This window comes from Accipiter gentilis, chromosome Z (genome assembly GCF_929443795.1).
Source record: "Accipiter gentilis chromosome Z, bAccGen1.1, whole genome shotgun sequence".
Classification (NCBI taxonomy): Eukaryota; Metazoa; Chordata; class Aves; order Accipitriformes; family Accipitridae; genus Astur; species Astur gentilis.
The window spans coordinates 79,845,905-79,868,251 of record NC_064919.1 but is presented as its reverse complement, the minus strand read 5'-3'; the positions used below and the strand labels follow the sequence as shown (position 1 = coordinate 79,868,251).

The 22,347-nt window shown below is 46.3% G+C and overlaps 1 protein-coding gene across 1 annotated transcript; it reads right to left on the bottom strand.

The window, feature by feature from the left end:
- Positions 1-5,334: 5,334 nt before the first annotated feature.
- AQP3 (aquaporin 3 (Gill blood group)) lies at positions 5,335-19,683 on the bottom strand. Its single transcript, XM_049795651.1, has 6 exons — positions 19,461-19,683; positions 10,073-10,199; positions 9,765-9,902; positions 8,127-8,245; positions 7,153-7,370; positions 5,335-6,445 (listed from the first exon to the last, which is right to left on the bottom strand). The coding sequence occupies exons 1-6, from the start codon at positions 19,566-19,568 to the stop codon at positions 6,277-6,279; spliced, it is 879 nt and encodes a 292-aa protein (XP_049651608.1). The 5' UTR covers positions 19,569-19,683; the 3' UTR covers positions 5,335-6,276.
- Positions 19,684-22,347: the final 2,664 nt, after the last annotated feature.

Below are 22,347 nucleotides of genomic sequence, written 5' to 3'. Positions count from 1 at the left end.
TTCATTCTTTCTTCAGACTGCTGTTAGAGGGCTGGTGAAAACCTTAAATAGTTACCCCAGTTTTGCAGCTAAAAGAATATCTTGACATCTTTCTTGGCTAAAGTTTGAATCCACCTCTGCACTCTAGTTTGATAATGGTAAATACAAGCCACACTACAAAACTTTATTGGCAGAATATTTCATCTGCTTCATGAATAAAAATGTTGCCCTTTAAAATGATTGAGTCTTTCTCTCTGTGGCTTTCACACCTGTATGGTATTGAACTTCCCTTTTCCAGTGTGGCTTTTTTGTTCTTATGATATGGCTAGATACGAAAATATTTTCAATCTGATTAACTCACTTGTCTGTATAATCATTCTCCAGCCCCCTGGAGTGAGATGGTTGTGCTTGCTTCTCCAGCCTAATTAATCTTTTCCAACAGTGACAAGCCCCATGACAGCAGCTGAGTTGCAGACACATTTGCCTGGAGTTCCTCACATGCATGCTCTATACCAGAGAAACCTTAATGAGGGGCATTTCTCCTGAACTGGAGCTTGAATGGGGAAGAGTGAAGAGGAACCTCCCACTCAACAAGGAGTTTGTGGTGCCAGGAAGGATTTTTATTATTCTTTATGCAGTAAAGAATAAATGAGGTGGTTTAATAAGACACATATGCAAGGCTCCTAGAAGGCTACAGAATCTCCTAAAGAGTTGAATGCTCACAAACTCAGAGGCCCTGGGCACACCAGGACTGTGGGCATGCTGGAATTGGCCAGTGGGCTAGGAATTCTTTCTGCCTTGAGATACAGGGTGAGGACAAAATCCTTGGCTGCACAGGAGATCTGGGAGTATAAACACTACCTGAGCATGCAGAACTACCAAGGATTTACAGGAAGCAGCAAGGAATAAAACAGCCTTCATGGCCCAGCCTTTGCCAATGTTGTTCCTCAACAGAGCCCATCCCTTACCTTCATTCTAGGAAGGCAGGCCCTGTCCTTCTCTTCTTTGGCCTGTCCTGGGATAAAGCCCTTGCATCAGCTTCAGGGTTTCCCTCTCATAATGGCCTCGACCCTGTCCCCTTCTCCCATAGAGCTGCCAGGTGGCTCTTTCTGACGGAAAAGGGTGTCATGAAGCAAGGTGAAGGTGATGGGGCGATGGGAAGAGAGCAAGCAGCTGATGCATCAGTGCTGATCTCCTTTGGACACATGTGGAAACCTGCTCCGGTGCAGCCCCACCAGGTCTGCCTGGAGGTGGTCAGCCAAGTGCCAACCAGCTCCTTCATCCCCAGCACCCACCACTGTCAGATGGAGAGCTGAAACTCACTTTGGGATAGAAAAGCTGCACAAAGGGAGGCTGTATTATTCTCCCATCCACACCGCAGTGCCCAGCACCATCGGCCCTTTGATTCATGATGCCACCTTGGTCCCTGTATTGGGTTTGCATGGCAAGGTTTTGGTAGCAGGGGGGCTACAGAGGCGGGTGAGAAGCTGCTGGAAGTTCCCCCTACGTCTAATATAACCAATACCAGCCAGCTCCAAGAATGACCCACCGCTGGCCAAGGCTGAGCCCATCAGCAATGGTGGTAGTGCCTCTGGGAGAACGTATTTAAGAAGGGGAAATGTTGCTGCAGAACAGAAACTGCAGCTGGAGAGAGGAGTGAGAACTTGTGAGAGAAACAACCCTGCAGACCCCCAGGTCAGTGAAGAAGGAGGGGGAGGAGGGGATCCAGGTGCCGGAGCAGAGATTCCCCTGCAGCCCGTGATGAAGACCATGGTGAGGCAGGCTGTCCCCCTGCAGCCCAGGGAGGTCCACGGTGGAGCAAATATCCAGTTGCAGCCTGGGGAGGGCCCCACGCCAGAGCAGGGGGACGCCCGAAGAAGACTGTGATCCTGTGGGAAGCCCGCTCTGGAGCAGGTTCCTGGAAGGACCTGTGGATCCATGGAGAGAGGAGCCCATGCTGGAGCAGGTTTGCTGGCAGGACCCAGTTTGCTGGAGCAGTCTGTGCCTGAAGGACTGCAGCCCAGGGAAAGGACCCATGCTGGAGCAGTTAATGAAGAACTGCAACCCATGGGAAGACTCATGTTGGAGAAGTTCTTGGAGGACTGTATCCTGTGGGAAGGACCCCACACTGGAGCAGGGGACGAGTGAGGAGTCCTCCCCCTGAGAAGGAAGGAGCAGCAGAGACAACTTGTGACAAACTGACCCCAAACCCCACTCCCTGTCCCCCTGCACTGCTGGAAGGGAGGAGGGAAAGAATTCAGGAGTGAAGCTGTGCCCGGGAAGAAGGGAGGGGGGGGGCAAGGTTTTTAAGATTTGTTTTTATCTCTCATTACCCTACTCTAGTTAATTGGTAATAAGTTAATTTTCCCCAAGTCAAGTCTGTTTTGCCCATGATGGTAATTAGTTAGTGATGTCTCCCTGTCCTTATCTCGACTCATGAGCTTTTTGTTATATTTTCTCTCCCCTGTCCAGCTGAGGAGGGGGAGTGGAAGAACAGCTTTGGTGGGTACCTGGCGTCCAGCCAGGGTCAATCCACCAGTCCCATGAGGCAAAACAGAGCAGGGTCTGAAACAGATCAGAACTGCTGCTGCCATTTCATGGATGGACAAAGTGCTAACAGACCTGGAAGAGCCTCCCAAGACATGGATCTCAAGGCAGCAGGAGAACAGGGAAACAAAAGTAGGTTTCCCCAGGGCACAGCTGATGTGCCACCACATTACAGCACCTGCGGCGAAGAGCTTAGACCACCTGAGAACCAAGAAGAACCGAATACTTGGCCACTTTCAGCTGCCTTATAAATTTCATAGGTTTTAGAGTCAGAAAGGACAATTCCTGTCAACTTGACCTTCTGTAATAGAGAGGTCTGGGAATTTCCTGTAGCAGGACTTGCTCTTAGGAGTACAGTTTGTGATTTAACTGAAAGACCTGTTTGCAAGACAGCCAGTCTTAATTTGAAAATGTCACACAATAGAGAATCCACAACACCTTTTAACATTTTGTTCCAGTGAGAAATTACTCTCTCTGTCAAGCATGAATAGTTTAAATTGTAGATTTATTTCTTCCTACAAAGTAAGTATATTTCAATAGTTTGTCAGCTGGAGTTCATCTGACCTAAAACCCGGATTACTATATTTGGCCAGATGAGTCTTACCTTTCCAGTGATTCCAAAAGCAAGGCATTAACTACAAGATGATTCACTGCCTTTTAAAATTAGGTATGGGGAAAAAAGAAAAAAAAATCTTTTAGTTTGCATGGGCCTGCCAGGTGAATAACGCCCAGAAGCTCTCTCAGGGCAGTTAGATTGAAAACAAACAGAACCACAACTTGCAGCAATTTAAGGCCTGCTGCCAGGGAAAATGCCATCTGCGGTTAACTCCATCTTTGCATCCCCACACTTTAATAACACTTCCAAAGGTCTTGAAATCTGGCGTATGAAACTGTCCTGTAGACTGCCTTCCTTACATGGTTAGCAAAGAGCTGCCCTAATCGTGTGTCTTATGGCCAGAGCTTTCTAGAAGGTGAAGCTGAGTTGTCCACAGCTCCCCCTCCAACTGCACCTTTCCACAGGGTAATGGATCTACTCAGCAGTGCTTGGTGCTTCTCCAACAGATCCCAGAAAAGCCAAAGCTTTACACAGTGGGCATACGGTTAAGACAAATTTAACTTGAAACTGGTATGGTATTTTATTGCAGTTTTAGTAAGCATAATAACATACACCATTGAGGTAAAGTAAGGCAAGGCTATAGAAAAAGGCAATTACTACATGCCAGGTGGAAGCAGGAGGAAAGTGTTAGGTAATTTAAAAAAAACACAAACAAAACACACATACACCCCCCCAAAAAAACCACACCCCACACACCACAAAACCCCACACCTTGAATCAAAAGTCATAAGGTCTCTAGTAAGAATTTTAATATATTGATCAAGTCAGTTGAAGATACAATGTGGTAGAAGAGTAGAAAAATTACTAACAGTCCTTGAAGGGAAATGGGAATTGACATCTGCAGCCATATCACACTAATATGCCAGACTTCTACACAGATTTTGAGGGATAAACTTTCAAGATAGAAATAGAATAAAGCAGCATGCTGACCACAGATAGACCATACGAAACAAACGTGGCAACTTTCTTGCCAAAAGCTATTTGATTTCTAGTTGGTGAATTGCAGGAAACCACATTCATCCAGACTTCACTGAATTGTTCAGTATGGCACCGTATGGGAAGTTATGAGTTATTTTAAGGCACTAAAATTAATACAGGAAAAATACAGCAGTACACAAATCAGCCAAAGAGCAACAATAATCGTATTTACAGAGAACACAAGCTGGAAGAAAGCTGTTGTGTTATTCTGTGAGCATTGGGTTCAGATCTGTAATACTTTTCCTTGCATGGCATAGCTAATAAAAAGTGACAAGTGAAATATGCTACGTTATGCTGGACAATACAGTGAATGCAGAGTAGGATTGCATACTCAGAAGAACTATGTTAACTGAAAGAATAGTAAGAGAATTTAAATGGTACAAAGGGCAAGGGACAAATGCTGACCTCTTTGTTCTTTTGCCTTAAGAATAAGATACCTGAAAACAGGACCACACCACCTCCCAGTACATACCTTGGCCTTTGTACTGCATACAGGCTCCCAATCTCCTCCCACCTGTCCCAAAAGCCCATTCCAAAAGGGAAAGGGATAAAACACAAATGGAGTGTGTAGATGTATTCCCTGAAAGGGTTAATTCCCTTTTGCTCCTACAGGCTGAAGAGGAAAAGGGCTTGAGGAAGCTATTCCTATAGATGACTTCCTTTCCATGATAAAGTTTACTGACAGCTGCTTAAAAATACAACCAACAGTAGCATTTTACAGGGTGAGTATCAACATTTTATTTTTTAAAAAGGAAAAAAAAGAATATATCATTCTAGTGACTGGAAATGTATACAAAGTTACATGTTTCAAGGAATTCACACCTTAAAGAAACAGGCTTTGAAAGAGTTTCTCTAATGCATGGGACTTACAAATCCTTTCACAACCGATACCACTTGTTTCAAACACGCTGTAATAATAAAGCATTGGGAGAGCCAGAGATCCCCTAAGATGCGAGCACTGCTACTACAGGAGGTGCCTGATCTCAGTCCCCCAGCTGTGAGTACCAGGGATACCCCAGTAATTCTGCAAGGTAGAAAAGATGTTCCAACAACACAATGCCATAATCTAAGGCCACCCTGGGAAAATCCAACAGTATCTCAAAGCTGTTAGAGAACAGACAGTTCCCACACATCTTTAAATGAACTCATCCCAACCCTGGTATTTAGTAACAGCTTTAAGGAGTACATTTATATATAAATCTATTTTTAAAAAAAAAAAAACACCACACTATTGTGAAATTTACATGAACACACACAACTTTAGCAACACTCAATGGTGTTTGCAGTGGAACTTGGCAATTAGCTGCTTGCAGTTTATATACAAAGCTGATTAATTAGAAGGGTTGCTACAGGGAGCCAAGTTTCTTTCCAGGTTAGCCCCTGCCTAAACAAGGATTTTCTATGTGTTATCTTCTAGGAGTTGGCAATATTAAAAGTTGTGATTAGAACACCAGGACGTAGTGGTTTGTAAACATTTTGTCTTAATATTAAATTAAAATCCAGTGCATTCTCACTCTTTGCTCTGACATTATGGATCACCTGATTGATATGATGTTCTAGGAACTCATGGGAGATACAAAAAGTTTGACCAATAAAAATCCTTTAGACAAGTTCATTCCCGGTGCCAAGTTACTGACTTAAGAGCAACACCAAGCATGAATTTGATCCAGAGTAAAGTCACAGGCAATTTTTTTCTGGGATGTAGGAGCTCCCAATCCATGCTAGCAAAACAATTTAAGTTTTGCATGATCCCCACTGTACGGATTGGGACACAGGTTCGGAGGGAAGCAGTTTGCCAACCTCACAGGCAAGGCCAGCAACACAGCCCAAAAGACCTCCAGATTCCTGAACACCCAGCCCATGTTGGAGGTGTTGGACAGCAATGCCCCCTTCTCTCCTGACTCCTACAGTCCTCAACACCCTTCTACTAGGGAAAGATTACATGATACTGCATTTGGGGAAAGGCTCACAGGAAAATGCCTAAAGCAAATGCATCAGGGATACACACACACAAGGAAAAAAAAAAGGCTAGAATATCTCAAGACAGGAAATAAAACTCTTCCTGTTGTTCTTGAAGCTCTTCTTAACTCCTTCCTCCTCGTTGCCAACTGCAGTCCTGAGTAATGAGTGTCTGCCAGATCTGGGTGGCAGCTTCCTCAGACCCTTTCCTTGTGCTTCACGTTAGCCAGCTTGACAGTTTCCTGCTCAGAGGCAGGTGGAGAAGGCTCATCATGACATCCAATCATGAGCTGATAGACCATCACTCCCGCAACAGCCCCAAGGAAAGGAGCAACGATTGGAACCCACCACCACTGCTTACCAGTCCTGGAAAACAAAAAGAAAGTGCACAAGGTAAGAACTGCAGCCTAAGCATTGGGATATTTGTGTTTGGGTCTGGAACAATGCAAGATCTGGTCATCTCCAACCACCACCACTGACTTGCAAAAGACAATAGTACCTGCATGTCCACAGCAATTTCCAAGTCAGATATTGCCCCCCACTGCAAGTTCAGGTGGCCAGCAATTCAGAATAGCTACTTTCAGGACTTCCAAGACTGTCTCTCCACCAAGGAAGGAGAGAAGTAGTTGCAGTGCCTGAAAGAGGAACCTTCACTTCCCTCCCATTGCCTGCAGGAAAGCAGCCCTTGACATCATGTAGACTTTATTGCTCACGGTTATTTTCACTGTCTCCAGCAACAACAAAATCCAAGTATAACAAACACCCTCCATTTTCTACCACCAAAAAAATGATGATAGGCTCATGTTCAAGCTGCACCTGAACTTCTCATGGATGGTCCTAAATTTCCTCCTTGATAGCAAAGCTAGGTCATTTGCTCTCACCACTGGAAACTACCCAGCATCTATGATTTTTTAAGAAGTCAGAGCAGAGGAAACACTGTCTTTTAAACACATTTATACAATCTGAAGATACCTCATGGGCACTAAGACTCTTCGTAGTGCCAGAGATACCACCTGTTGGGACTTTTAATATTTTCCCCTTGATGCACAAGGTTTTCATTGGCAAGCACTTACCAGAACACTTCAGTGCCCCAGCCAGCAATGGCTGTGAAGAGACGAGGCCCAAAGTCCCTGGCAGGGTTGACAGCATAGCCAGAGTTGAAGCCCATGGAGGTTCCAATAACGAGGACAACAAAGCCCACTGTGAAAGCCTCCAGCCCCGTGGGGACAGGGTTGTTGTAGGGATCAACAATAGCCAAGACACAAACAATCAGGGAGGCAGTGCCAATGAACTGGGAGGGAGGAGGAAGAAAAAGAAGAATTTAATCCAGATTAATCTTTTAACCAAGTTATTTAGCTCCTCTGAAGTCCCATGCATTTAGGGCTTATTTTCTAAACTGGAAGAACTGCACTGTCATCCCATCGCTTTATCAGACCACAGTAGCCTGCGGACCCACAGGAATGGGAAAGTAGAACATGTTCCGCCTGACAGCCCACAGGCTCAGTCAAGCGCACACCTTTTTCCCTACCCACAGAAGAGCTATGAATAACTGTTTGAGCACCCAGAAAAGCTGAAGCCATCTTCCTGAACCTGCTTCCAACGTGCCACAACTGGGTAGCTGCTGTCCCTTTGTGGTTGATGGCAACTTCAAGGAGGAGAGAGTCACCTCCAACAAGAATCACTACCCCACACCCAGTTGACCTCTAGGTTGTGCAACAGCCACCGTCGTACAGTGGGAGTGAGGAAGAGCCATCCTTCCTCATGCTATGGCTCTTCAGGGGCTGAGAGCAGGTGGTGTCCTTTTCACTGGTGTCCTGGCTAGTGTTGTACCACTGGTTAACCCCCTTAACAAAAGCCTTCTGGCTGTAAGGGTCCTTTCTGTGTCTGCTCTTCCTATGGGCTAGTGAGATACCTGCGTCAGCTCTAAAAATCTTCCTGGATATCTTCTCTTTAAATTGCAATTCATTCTTTAATTAAAGGAGAGGCCTAAAACCACCCCAAAAGATTCTTCTTGAAATGCACCTTCATCCTCCCAGCACACTCTTACCTGGTCAAAGAATCCATTCACAATGTTCAGATGCTGAGATGGGTAGGTGGCAAAGATACCAGCAGTGCCATTCTGTCCTGTTACATAGAGCTGGTTACTGCCAAAAGCCCAGATGGCATCTGGAGGAGGACGGGAAGAAAGGTAGAGAGGTCAGTCATTTTCCGACACACATCAGAGAGAAGACTCTTCTTGGAAGATGACTAAAACGTATGCTCCACAGAGCCATGAATACTGAGGTAGAATTCCCTGAGCACTCCATTGCTATGTGTTGCAAAACCATTTGCTGTAGAGAAAACACTCATTTGGAAAACTTAGGGCGTGATCTACCACAGCATTCTACCAGTCAGGCTCAGATGCAGATGGCCTAACTCCCTGTTCCTAGTATTTCTTGTTTGCCAGGCACCAGGAAAGAGTTAGAGCTAAAAAGTAAACACTAAGGCGACTCCAAATCTCTCCCAAAGGTACTCAGTTGCCTATGCTATCTGTCTTGGTGTCAAGACATGAGATATTGCTATGAATCTGACCTGCAGCAAACAAGATTTGGGCTGATCTTGCACTTTCCTCTAAGTCAATACACAATTAGTTTCACGTCTCAGGGCTGTCTTGTAGAGCAGTCAGCCTCTTGCCTACAACTATGTAGAAGCTGCATAACTAACCTAAGTGCGCTATCTAGATTCCCTCCATGGTCAGTGGAAAGAAAAACAGATACTTTCTGAAAGTAGCTCTTCCATGGTTTAGGCAGCTAAGATGGGATTAACTGTCTTCTGAAGAGGAGATTTCAGCCCACCAACTACAAAGCTAACTGGTGTTGAACTGGAGTCCTGATGTTTACAGAGATAAAAGTAGTTCCCCCTGCTTCTTTCTAAAGAGAAAAGCAGTTGGTGCTGGTGCTGGGGTGGCAGTTTCCTCCCTTCAGGTAAAAGCTAGTGACCCAAATGTTCTGCTCAGCTACAGGAAACACTGCTCCTGTTGCCAGAAACAGACATCAGGAGGCAAAGTCTGAGTTAAAATGTCACCCTTGATATTTGAGGAAGAGCAATTTCCAACACAAACAGTCAATTCTTGCCCACTAAATATTGCCCTGTGATGAGGAACACCACTCAGGAGGAATAGATGCATGAGGAACTGAATTTCTAGGATGCTTTCCGAGGTATAGAATCACTGATAAGGACAGCAAAAGCTGCTGAAGTCCCATTGTCTGGAAGCTAACACAAGAAAATGCAGAAGAAATCCATGGTGAAGTCTATTTATTTTTTTTTAACCAAGAAGGTTAAAATGGCTCTGGAACAGTCCACAGGTATGAAATCTCCATCACTAGTAGTGTTTCACTAGTGTTTCTGAAAGATCTGGTTTGGCCCAGACAGTAGACAGAGGGGCCATCCAGTGGTCCAGTGGTCATTACTCAAGGACAAAGGCTTGCCAATTGACAGTACTGGTTGGCCCTCAGACTGATTTGAGGAGGCTTCAACCCATCACCATGAGAACAGGAAAGCCCTCCCAGAAAAACAGTAAGGAGGTTTCTCAGATCTCTGGTCTGCAAAAAAATGCTTCTCTCTGATCTGAAAACCAGCCTCCCTGCAGTGAGTCACGAAGAGCAGTAGTCTCACCCCAACAAACACACAAGGTTTCTGCACTTACCATAGTACAGCCCAAAGACTATGCCAGCTCCAAGGAAAGCCCCCAGGGTTTGTGCTAGGGCATAAATTGGTAGCTTGATCCAGGGCTCCCGGGCCAAGAAGCACATGGCAAAAGTGACAGCTGGGTTCAGGTGTCCACCTGCAGAGAGGTTGGTGGTTAGTGTACTTTTACAGGCAGAATTTGGGTCCCAGAGATGAGCTAAGGGACACTGGTTTCCAGACCAGTGCCAGATAGAAAAAGTACAGCCATCTAGGCCTACACAGTAATTGTCACAAGTGAAATCCAGCCCACGCAGAGGCACAACGTACCTGATATCTGTCCTGAGATCAAAATGCCAAGCATTACAGCGAAGCCGAAGGCCAGGTTGACAGTCAGGAAACCTCCATGACTACCTCTGCTGAGCACGATCTGCGCAACGGAGCCACAGCCAAACAGCTACGAGGAGAAGAAGGAATTGAAATTACCCTCTGTTTCACATTAGGGCCAATTGCTGGCCAATGCCTGCATCTTCTCCTCTCACACCTGCATACACTATCGCAGCCCACCCATGACTCAAAGCCTTTGAAGCTTCAACCTTTGGTCAAAGGATCTAGGCACTATATCTAGGCTCAGCAGGGAAGGAGAAAGGACACAGGACAAGCCTATGTCCTGACAGGGGGAACTGAAACCAGGGCCAAAATCAAAAGCAAGATTGAACCACAGGAGGCTGGAAGTCTTTGTCCAACCATCTAGTTATAAGGTGGTAGGTGAGAAAAATCAGCCAGATAGCATCCTGGACCAAGGTGTTTACAGTGCAACTGTTCAGATGAGGGATCTGTGTACCTTATTGTTAAAAAAGGCTAATAATTGTTTGACACAGTAGCACATAGTTTGGCGGGGGTCGATTTTGCTAATGCCTGGAAATACAGACATAAATGAAGGCGGCCAAATTCTGCCTGATATTCATGAAGTCATGTTTCAGGTGGTACTGGCTGACACTGAGGGACTGGGGATCTCTCCTTGAGCTGAGGTACCTGCACTTCTTTGGGCACTTAGGTACAGTCTCTGCCGTGGGCAGTCTGAGCATGGCCCACACCATCCCAAACCACCCTTACCCTTCCTATGTAAAGAATTATCAGAGCAACACAGCTAGCCTGTCTCTGCAACACCAACATGGCACAGGCACCACCAAGAAAAGTCCATATGCCACAGAGAGGCGGCCACCAGCACAGCCAGAGGCTTGGCCTTCTGTCCAAGATGAGGGATGCACTAAGCATTTTGGGGGAGAAAAGCTGTTTCTGTCATGTGGTAAAGGGTGTTTCCTAGTATCTAAGGGAGGCATATGCTCTTGCTTAAAGACATTTGCTCCAAATGGGTGATCCTTCTCTTCCCAAACACATCCAAAAGCCATCCTTCCTATGCTCGCCCTTGACAACTGAAATCAGTTTCCCCTGGCAGTTCAGTTTATCACTCATTCAGCTGGAGGTTTTCTGCCTTGCCAAGTCTTTCCACTATCCACCATGTAATGTAAGGACCCCTAATCCTCATCATTTGGATGCATGTATCTTCCACTGACTCCACCCGAATTGATTCTTGGTGTATACCAGGGATTATCACATCAGCAGGTACTGAGAGCATCCTTAAACTAGGACAGGAATTACAGCTTGCTTCCAAGATCCTTGAATCTAGTGATCAAAGCTTGCCTTATTTCTTCTGACCACATACCCATATCTACACACCCAAGAATTTCTGCTTCTGTGAACTCCATCAGCCCAGAATTACTCAATTGCTGCAGAGGCAGTACCTGTTCCTAGGGGATAAGCCTCCAAATAGGCAGCAAGGGTAGCTGTCTTCACCTCTCCTGCCAATACTGGACATGCCCATTGAGCAACACACAATCCGGACTAGCAGCAAAGCCAAAACACACTTAACTCATCTCCTCCCATCCCCATGACAACTGATGAATTACTAACAAAGCAAACACTGCACTCAGCCTGCTGGGAAAGGAGCACCCAGGTAGGCTGCAGGCTGACTCATGGAGGTGGACACTGTACACAGGTGCCTCTTGTCAAGAAGCCAGGTCCCCAACACAGGACCTTGTGTAGAAAAAAAACAAAGGAACCTGCAGAACTTGTTAGTTAATGAGAGGGATGGCCAGCACCGCTCTCTACTGAGCGCAGTCAGAACAGCCCCTTCAGTGTCCTAACCCTAAACTGCCCAGCTGGGAAACCATGGCAGAGAAGACGCCCAGGCAAAGGCAGAAAAGATAAGTCTTGTTTATTGTGCAGCAGAGCCACCATTCCCAGCTATGCCCAAACCACTGAGGGAAGCATAGCTCCAACTGAGCAAATAAATACTGGCTAATGACAAGGGTGACATCTGTTCCTTCCCTTACCCCAGATGCTCCCCAGCGTGCTTTAGACAGTGGTTTGGAGAAACTAGTTGGCCATGGTGTTTGCCTCTCTAAGGCCATGCAGCACATCAGTCTGACCAGGGAGGGGATGAGCCCACAAAAAGCTGCAGTGGGCATCTGAATTTGGTAAGGTTGACCCAAAGTACTTCCTAGTGATTAAGGTATTTGTGTTATTCACTCTGAAAGAACTGGCAGTTCTGCAAGTGGATGGTGGTTGGCTCGTTAGCCACATACCTTTTGGTTGCAGAAACCACAAAGTAAAGTTTTCCTCACTCCACCTCCCTGTTCACCCACAAAGCTCTTCCCTTAACCTGGAGGAATGCCAGCTCTGCCATTTCTCAAGAGGTTATTCCCCATCCTCCTCTCCCCCATCCTACACCTGGCAATAGCTCTCCAGCTTTTCCTCAGCAGAGAGTCCTTGGGCCATGTAAAAACATCCTGGAGCCACTCCACAGGAGCATTACAATTATTTATCAGATGAGCCCTGAGCACTAGGTGGCTTAATTCAGCATAACTGTAGAAAACTTTAGCAGATAAAGAGAGTAAGGTGATATTTAGGGACAGGTTTGAACTTTGATATGCAATTCCATCTTGCACCAGTGGAGTCCACTAAGCATGAACTTATTCACATGCATGACATCCACCCATGGTACTTGACTTCTAGGAACCAGTTCAAATCATGCTCACCCATGCTTTTAGGGCAAATGGCTTGGCATTACACAGTTTTGTTATGGGAGTGGATATTACAGTTTTTAATCACACCATTTTGACTTCTGCCATTTGCTACTTTTCCTTCCAATTCCTTTTCCTGGGCCATATGAGACAGGAGACCCTCAGGATCCATTTTTTAAGTCTTCCTTTCCCAGTGCTTGCAGAAAAGTGTTTAGGAGCAGCTAGCTCGAGTTGAAAGGCAAGGAAGGTCAAGTAAAAGCAATTCAGCATTTATCCCAGTGGCTTTGAAGTCCATGCAATGGTTGTAAGGGTCCTTAGGCAATATTATACCACCATGGTGAGGAGACAGTGGTGCACACCCCAGGGGGAGATGACCCCTCATTCTCTTGATTTTAATAACCTGCCTCCAACACTCTTTTTGTTTAAAAACAAACAAACAAAAACACAAAAAACCACCACACACACAAAAAAAAGAAACCAACAAAAAACACCTGGAAGAACATCCCAGCCAACAGAAACTCAGGTTAGCACCTCACATGGCAGTGGGTGCAGCAGTCAACTGTTATACCCCATAATCCACTAGCCAAGTTCAAAAGCAGTTTTAAAGTGCTAATAAAATGATTGCAACAAAGCATTACTCTGATGTATTAAAGCTACTCTCCTATCAATTGAGGTCAATGCACCCATTAACCAGGTTAATGGAAGCCTGCTCCCCAAATTCATCTTTCTGACTCTAGTAGATCTAATGGTTTTCCTTGCCAACAGAGAGGCTTCTCAATCCTCCTAAGTTCATCCAACTCCCTGCACTAAGAAAGACAACAAAATCCCTGTTCCGCAGGATCCGTGAGCTGAACTGGTTCAACAGTGGAGGGGCTGACAAACTCCAGAACCTATACAAGGGATGGGACAGCCAGAAGCAGTGGGAGCAAAACCAGGAAAAGGTAGCAAGTGACTAGGTGAAACTTCATACTCAGGGAAACGTTAAACTCCCTGTGTCCGGGGCATGTTTGGAGAACGGCCATTTGGCTTTGTCACCCAAGGTAAAAACACCCTGTCTCAATGGCTGGACACAAGAAAGCCCCAGAGCCAGTCAAGGCTAGTAGGAAAGGACCTTGGAGGACAATAAAAAGTTGAGTTTATAGGCAGACCTTGTGAAAAGCAGCTCCGTGTATGAGCTCAGGAGGAAGGTAGTGTTCAGCACTCCCCCGCACAACAGCCAGGTTTCTTCCCTTTCTTGCTTTCTCTTTTCTCTACCGGTGCTTTTTCGTGCCTTCAGGTACAACACAAAAGGCCTGGATGCATTTGCTGTTAGACTTCAGACAGACTGATCACTAAATCAAAATGGGAAAGTTTTGCTGGCATAGCCCATGAGGAGTGTTATTACCTGAATTACAACTTTCCTCTTCAGCCAGCAAATAAACCAGAGATTAGGCAAGGACCCTGCTGTAAATCTACCCTAATCACTTCAGCTGATGGGAAGGGCTGCTCAGCCCTTGCTGCCCTCTGGTTAGTGGGGAGGATGCCAGAAGAGCCATCAAACCATGTGTCTACTCTGAAGGAAGAGCCCCCGAGATTCTGATGGAAGATTTTAAGCATTAGACACACAAAGGGACACCTCTTTTCATATCTCAGTGAAACTTTGGACTATCCTACAGTGTCTTCAAGGGAGGAGGGTGAGGGGGGGGGGAACAGAGGACTATCACTTTACCACTTTCAGCCAGTTCAAAACAACCTCCCAACTCCTTCTCTGCAGCTCAAAGAAAGAAGGGGTTAAAGGCACTGTAAGCCTCCCCCACAGCCTCTTGCTGCCCTCCCCAAGGAGCAGGACCCAGCTGGATAGATCTGAAGACAGATCCATTCCCCATTGCTGTTTCTGCTCAAGCAGCATGCAGAGATCGTCCTCAACTCCATGACCCATGCAGCCAGCACGACCACCAGCCACGAAAACAGTGCAAGGAGCACTGTCATTTTTGCCTTTCCTCAAACTCTCTCTCGAACAACCAGACTGGTCATCATTTACAATTTGCAAAGCAAGGAGAAACATTAGACCCCACAGTCTTGCTTCTTGTCCAGCACAGCCGGAGCCAGCCTGGACAGAAGCAGTCCTACGGAGAACAGCAGTGGCAGATGGTCTATCAATTTACGGCTCTTTCCCCACCAAACGCTGTCCCAGAGCCAGGCAGGACTGCAGGACTCGAGAGATAAGAGGGTCTAAGGAAAGTTGTGCCACACATACATCACACGGTACAGCAACGCTGCACAAAGCTGGAGAGACGATTGGCACTCAGCACAAGAAACCTGAGCAACTGTCAGCAGCATAGTTGGGCATTAGAGAGGAAATTCTCTATCTAACTTGCTCCCACACACATGGAAGCAAAAATACTTATTCTGATATCCCTGGTATCCCTCAGATCAGGAAGCTTTAGCTCTTAGAAAGATCCATACTTCTGGTGGGGTTTTGGTCACAGGGTAGGGCACTCCTGGGGAAAAGCTGCCTCCCTGCCGAGGGTGTCTTGGTGCCTGAACTGTCCTGTTTGTAGGAAGGAGAAACCGAGAAACCTCCCTGCTCCTGTATAAGGACAGCAAGGAGGGACAGTTTTGAACAGTTAATGAAGAGCTTGAACCTCTTCTCGTGGAAGAGGTGAGGGAGAACAGCGCACTGCCATTTCCCACGCCTCCACACCCAGAAGCACAGACCCTTTGCAGGGAAGAATCAGCAGCACTCAACATGCTTACAGCAAAGATTTCCAGTACCTTTTAAAGTCTAGCAAAGCATTAACAAGGAAAAGAAATTTTAGAAATTAAAAAAAAACAACACAAAACCAACAATAAAAAAACCAAATGCATTCTCCAAATGCAACAAGCGGGGTTCAAGAAAATCAGCACAAATCAAACAGCGACTGTGGGAACTGCCATGCTGCCCTGGATGGCTGCAGGATCATCAGCGACTTTAGCTCTGCACTGCCAACAGTTAAATGAGGCTTTGCCTTGATCATCCCAACCACTTTGCTATTTTGGTTTTTGTGGTCTGCAGCACGCTCATACCCCAAAAGGCTCCCACCTGGCCACAAAGTCAAGGCAGCCCTAATTGAAAAGCAATTAGGAATCATTCTGTTCTTTCTTTGTGCCTCAACAGCAGTGAATCATAGTTAGTCCAACTTGGAAATCAATTATAAACATCAAGTTACTTCTCCTGCAAATGTAAAAACCAAACAGAGCCAGCTTTGGTATTTACAGCCAGCAGAGCAAGGCAAACAGATCAAGCCTTTAAGGGAGGCACGGAGGCCTGCCACTGGAAGTCTGGCTTTAGTGAGTTGCTACAGTAATAACACAAACAGCAAGCAACTTGGAAAATGCCTTCAGCATTTGCATTGCTTAACTATTGCCATCAAGCGGTGCTTCCAACATGGGTATAAAGTTCAAACCTAAAGTGCCACTTGGAAAGTGCATTTTGAAGAGGGGGGGGCAGGGGGGAGGCACCTTAATTATCCAAGGAAAGGTAGAATCAGCATTACTATTTTTGTAACAGTAAGGACACTACTCACAGACTAAACCCACATTGTGCAAGGTGCTGTACACAGAAAACACAGCTTGCAAGCAGAGAGCACCTCGGCTTTGCACTGTTCAGGGCTTGGCTGCTTTAGTTGGATTATTTTTCTTATCTCAAAAAAAAAAGAGGCACTATTTTGTTTTAATGTTTGCTATCTTTACAATCTCCTTAAAAAATAAGAAAATTAAAATCAAGCACTAGGTTAATTCTCACAGTCAAAGAGACTTTGCAGGGGTCTGAAATAACTTTGCTTTAGAAGAGTTTGAGAGCACTGCAGTCATTATGCAAGTGAAAGGGAGGACGGAAGAAGCTGAAGCCATGCCAATATCCACAGTGGGACAAGTTTTACATTACACAGTGAAATTTAAATTAAGCTGCAAACTTTAAACAGTCTCCCTCCCTTGGGGCTCAGGAAGATGATTTCAGTGTGAATGATTTCAAACCTTAAATCCATCCCTCATACTGTTCTGTTCTACACATATTTGTGTTCAGTCAACTCCATCCCCCAAAGACAATTTCATGGATCCCAGCTCTTTCCTCAGGTATTTTATTGTCTGAAGCCCATAACAGATATTTACTGGGTTCAAATGCAGCTAAATACATGCACCCCCAGCTCAGCCTGCTGGCAGGGTGGGCAGCAGGGACTTTTGCAAGGTACAGAATGACAATCTTTCTGCTGGGACTATCCAATTCAAATTACTACCCAGGCCACCTGAGAGGGGAAGAAAGTGGTCTTCAAGGCCCTTTCTATTTCAGGCAGGTGATATAATAAAAAAATGCAAAGGAATCCAGGTGGTAGGGAGAAAAAAAAATTTAGTAAAATAAAACCTGCGAGTGTCACTTCATTAAGAATAGACTGGGACAGCTCCAAGGCAGAAAGAGATTGATGCCCAGCAGACTGATATTTCAGGCTTGCTGCCCTGGAACTCATTTCCCTCTCTGTGTACCCTGTTTTAGACTGCTGACAACCTGGGAGCATTTACTGTGTTTGGGACTTTCCTATTTCTCCCATCAGCCAACCCCATCTTCTCCCACATGGACACAGAGTACCTGCAACCCTCTATCCACTGCGGAGCTGCTGCAGGAGACCCTAGGTGACTTTTACAAAGACCTATGAGATGAAGTTGAGTGTGTCACTAAACCCAGCATATTCTTTGCCCCCAGACACCAGCTCAGGAATGTCTGAACAAGGTGAGGGATCTGCCTGCACACTTACACAGACACTTTAAAACACAGCAGGTGTGGTGCTCCTGAGGACAAGGCATGTGTTACCCACTTTTGTTAGTACAGCATCCAGCCTGGCTGATGGGTGCCCATTACCACTCTCATTTTGGAGGCGGGTTATGATTTTGGACCAAACCCTTCCTCAGGCTCTGAGCACATTTCATCTCCTCTCTGCCATGAAGAGGCAAGGCTGTAGGGAAAGGCAGTCTCTGTTGTGCCAACTAATGCAGTCAGAAGAAGAAATAACTTGGTTTGGATCATGAGCCCTTCTGAAAGCTCATATCCACATGGCTAAAGGCTTGCCTTTTTTCTCAGCAATATTAACTTGGCTAGCAGGAGACATTATTCCACCTTACAAACCTTACCTTGCTTCAATCCTGAGACTAACTCCAGCAACGTCAGTGATTCATGAGCAGCAACTTTCTACCCATTAATCACTTTCCTATCAGCTTCTGTCCACCTTAATTCCAAGTAATACTTCCCTGAAAAATCAACAAGACTTGTTGGCAAATCACCAAAGCTGGGTCACTCTGATGATAAAGCCATTGCACTCTGTGAAGCTGCTTTCTTTTAAGAGTGGTAGCATTTTACAGGGTCTTAGCAGAGTTCCATATCCACGCACCCAAGACTCCATAGCCCTCTCTCTTCCTCAACAAAAAATAATCTACTTTATGAAAGCATAAAACTGTGTGTCGGTCCTTTTATGTTGTTTCCCAGGCACACATGCAGCTTCATCAAGCCTTTCTCTGCTTTCAGGTTCTCCAATCATTAGATTTCCCCCCAAGCAGTCCTGCCATCAGTTACAAAGAGGTGTAAACCCACAGTCACTCCACTGAAACCTATAGGATTGCTCTGGATTTACACCACTCCAGAGGAACTTTCACCTGCAGGTATTCACTGTGTGAACACCAACTCACTTCTGCAGCAATGTCAACACACCAAACCTGTGGCCCATTGGGCAGTCCTGCATTTTCAGATGCAGATGCCCAAAGCCAGATATCCAGAGATCCCTGTCCCAGTTTTGCTGCACTGGCATTTGCTCCCCCCTCCTGATGCACAACTGTCCTAGCTGTTCACATCTGCCTTTGAATTCAAAGCAAGCCAGGGCCGCTCAGAACACCTGAAAACTAAGTCAGTTACACAGGTATCTACCCTGCTTTAGCTCTTATATCCCATCCCTTTGGAAACTGAGCACTACAACAGGCAGAAGAATTTTGTTGCCATTCACCACTTACTTAAAAATACGTCAACTGACAGCTCAGTGCTGTCACACACATGGTGAGTGCAAGCTCCTGATCGGCTGCCAGCACAGGCTGCCACAGTGTCATGCAGCCCCACTGATAAAACGCTGGGGAACCTGCAGCTGACATCAAAAAAACACTGCAACAGTTTAAATTCTGGCTACTTCTTGTCCATTGGATGCACAAAGAAAACAAAGCGAGGTGAGGAAAAATCTTTCACTTCCCCGGGTGATAACTTTTGAAGTATTTCAGTGCCAAGAACATATTCCAGGGCAGAGAGAAAGGAAGTTTTTCATGATCTCTAGCAAAACGCTTGCTGCTTACACAGAGACATTTTGCTCCCTGCACTTCACAGATAAACAAAAGCCCCCAAACACTCAACAAGCTCTGTAGAGCCCACCCTTTGTTAGCAACCCCAAAGTTCATCCTAAACCAACTTGCATGAATTTTTTTTGTGTGGGTAGAGGCTTCTCCTCTAGTCTTCTTGTGGCAGGTTGCACCAGAGCTGGGCTCATCCCCAGTGCAAACTCTGGCAGCAGCGCAGCCCCTTCACTGGGGCAATTCCCACCCCCCAGCCAGGGGTTAGAGAGCATCCCCACACCACAGCACAGACTCACCACCAGGATCAGCGTCCCCAGACACTCAGCTAGTGCTTGCCGCACTAATTTGTTTCTGATCCTCAGGTGCTTCTCAATAGTAGCAAGAACATCCTTTTGCCTCCCCATCACAGTAGAGGTGCCCTTCAAGGAGTATCAGGGAAAAACCAGCAGCTCACAAAACCTGAGCAAGGTTTCTTCCCCAGCAGAGCTGCCTTTGCTTATAAATAAGTTTGGCGATGCCTGCCACACCTCCTGGGTAACCACACCCCTTCCACCCGCTCTTCAAACCCAACTTTTTTTTTTTCCCTTCCTTTTCAGCATGAGACAGAGTGAGCAAAGGTGAGCAAAAGATTCAGGAGTTTCAGAAGGAGAAATTAAACATGGCAAGGATGTCCTGCTCAAAACCCTGCTGTTTTCATCACTTACCACCTGAAACATGGGGCCATGTGTGCCCCTCCACAGCTTCAATTGGAGAGCTAAATGCTAAATGCATGGAATGAGCAGTGTCTTAACCCATTTGTGTGAGCACCGTATCCTGGGTTCAGCTGGATAGAGTTAATTTTCACAGGAACCTGGGAGGGGGCACAGCCAGGACAGCTGACCTAAACTAGCCAAGGAGCTATTCCATACCATGTGACATCATGCCCAGTATATAAATGGGGAGCGGGCTGGGGGGTCCCTCGGCTTTCAGTGGGGGAAGTGGTGGAGCGTTGGGTTCTGGGTGGTGAGCAGTTGCACCGTGCATCACTCCTTTTGTATAGTCTTTTATTAGTACTGTTGTTATTGTAACTTCTCTTTTTGTGTTGTCCCAATAAATTGTCCTTATCTCAACCCTCGAGGTTTCTGTTGGTTTGGGGGGGGGGGTTTCTCCCCTCTGCTTCTCCTCCCCATCCCACCAGAGGGGGGCAGGGAGGAGTGAGCAAGCGGCTGCGTGGTCCTTTGTTACCGGCTGGGCTGAAACCACGACAGCATGGTACCCTGCTTTCAGCTTTCTTTCCCTCCCAAGCTCCTGTAGGGTGGCAAAGTGATGAGTGGTCCTGTGCTGATTCAGAGGTGCTTTTGCAGCAAAATCATGGGGCAGGAGGGTTTGATCCTCCACACCTGTACTGTGGGCTGAGGCCAAGGCACCTCCTGACTCCAGCAATTATGCAGTTAAAGCTGGTATCACAAAGCAAGACCAGACCTCTCTCCGTGAAAATCTGCATCTGGGTCCAAACTTCTGTGTGTCATTACAGTTTGTCTCCCCCTACCAGGACTTCAGGAGAGAATTTCTAGCTCAGTTCCCATAAAATCTGTGAAGAAAAGCCATGAGAGTTCCCCAGTGCAGAGCCAATACTTTTCATAGGACCTTAACAAGAAGCCCACAGACTCACTGAGCCTTGCAGGAATCCATCCTTGCTGCCTTTTCATCCTCAGTAATGTCCTGTATCACCCTAGGCCAATTCTATGGGACAGCCTGAATGAAAGCTGTCCCAGTCCATACCATCTGTGGTGTTGGCTACTAACAGGACGCATGCCACTCGTGGCATCTGGTTTCTGTTAAGTGCGTAGTAAAAATTCCCTGGGATCCTTGACTCACCAGGGCTTGACACAAGGCAGGAAGGCTGAATTTGCAGGACTGAGGGGGACCCCTTTCCTGGATTTGTTTCCCCGCCTCCTCTGCAAATTCACAGATGCCCAGCTTTTCCTCTTCCCTTTATTTAACCATCAACTTTCCTCTTGAAGAAGCAAAGCTTATTAGTGCAGTGGTGAATGAGCCTTTATTTTGTACAGAAACTGTAGCCAGCCCGAGAAGCAGAGTCAGGAATGTGGCTAAGAAAGCAATAATGTGTGAGGAATCAAAAGCAGGGAAATACTTAGGTCCATACATAATTACAGGGACAGGAAACTTTCCTCACCACTTTGCTCTCAGGACCACTCCAGTATCGCCAGTATCAACAGGGTCCTCTGAACTATAGCAAGCACTCCATCAGCCCCATGCATGCTCGCTGCAGCTGGAGTTTGCAAACCAGCACTCAGAACAGCAATTTTTAACCTTATTTCTGTATCTCTCCTCTTACCCTCTTGCTGTGTATCACCAGAGCCATGGAGGCTCCACAGTCGCTCCTCTGCCTTGCTTCCTCCTGTACTCCCCTCTCCTTTGTACTCCACTCTGTCTTTTTCACCCTGACTTTGTATCAAAGCCATCACGGCCAGAAATGAGGCTGTGTGTTGGGGTTTTTCCCTTTTGTCAGTTCCTAAGCTAAGGTCTGTGAGCTGTTTTGCCATTTGTTGAACCACCAGTGTACAGATGCTGTGTTCTGTGATGTAGGTCCTGGATCCTGTTCCTTCCTTGGTGGTGGAGGTAGGGCCATAAAACAAGAGAGAGACAAGTGAGGAGCAAGAGGCATGGGGAGGTGTGATGTTCTCCAAGTAGGTAGGCAGGTACATTTCTCCTGTCTGCAGCATTTGAGCCCCTCTGGCTACGAGTTGAGGATACAGACATTTCCTCACGAATGGCAAAGGGAGGGGAGATGTCTAGGCTCCCAGGTTGATGGTAGAAGATGGTGGTAACACCAGCATCAAAGCTGATGCTTGGAAAAGTCTAGACAGATGCAAGCCCGAGGAGCTGGGGTGGGGTGGGAGCTCCGACACCAGCTCTGCGACTGACTCATTGCCTGACCCTGAGCAAATCCTTCACCTTTCCACACCTCAGATTCTCCATCAGTAATTGGAGAGAGTGACATTGGATTCCCTTCTCGGGGTATTGTGAGGGTGAATCACTGCAGCCCAAGATCCAATGACTTAGAATGAGCAATAGGGATTTACGCAATTGCTTTCCCAACAGACAGCCGTGTTATTATCTAGAAAGGAGTGTGGGGAAGGGATGGTGATGCAACACTAGAAGAAGCGGGAGATCTGTTCA

What these genes read in the sequence shown, in the direction of transcription:
- AQP3 (XM_049795651.1), bottom strand. Translation starts at nt 19,568, where the DNA reads ATGGGGAGGCAAAAGGATGTTCTTGCTACTATTGAGAAGCACCTGAGG. An exon ending in GATCTCAGGACAGATATCAG is followed by an intron (nt 9,903 to 10,072) that starts GTACGTTGTGCC and finishes ACCTCTCTGCAG; the next exon opens with GTGGACACCTGAACCCAGCT. An exon ending in TGAATGGATTCTTTGACCAG is followed by an intron (nt 7,371 to 8,126) that starts GTAAGAGTGTGC and finishes CCTCCCTCCCAG; the next exon opens with TTCATTGGCACTGCCTCCCT.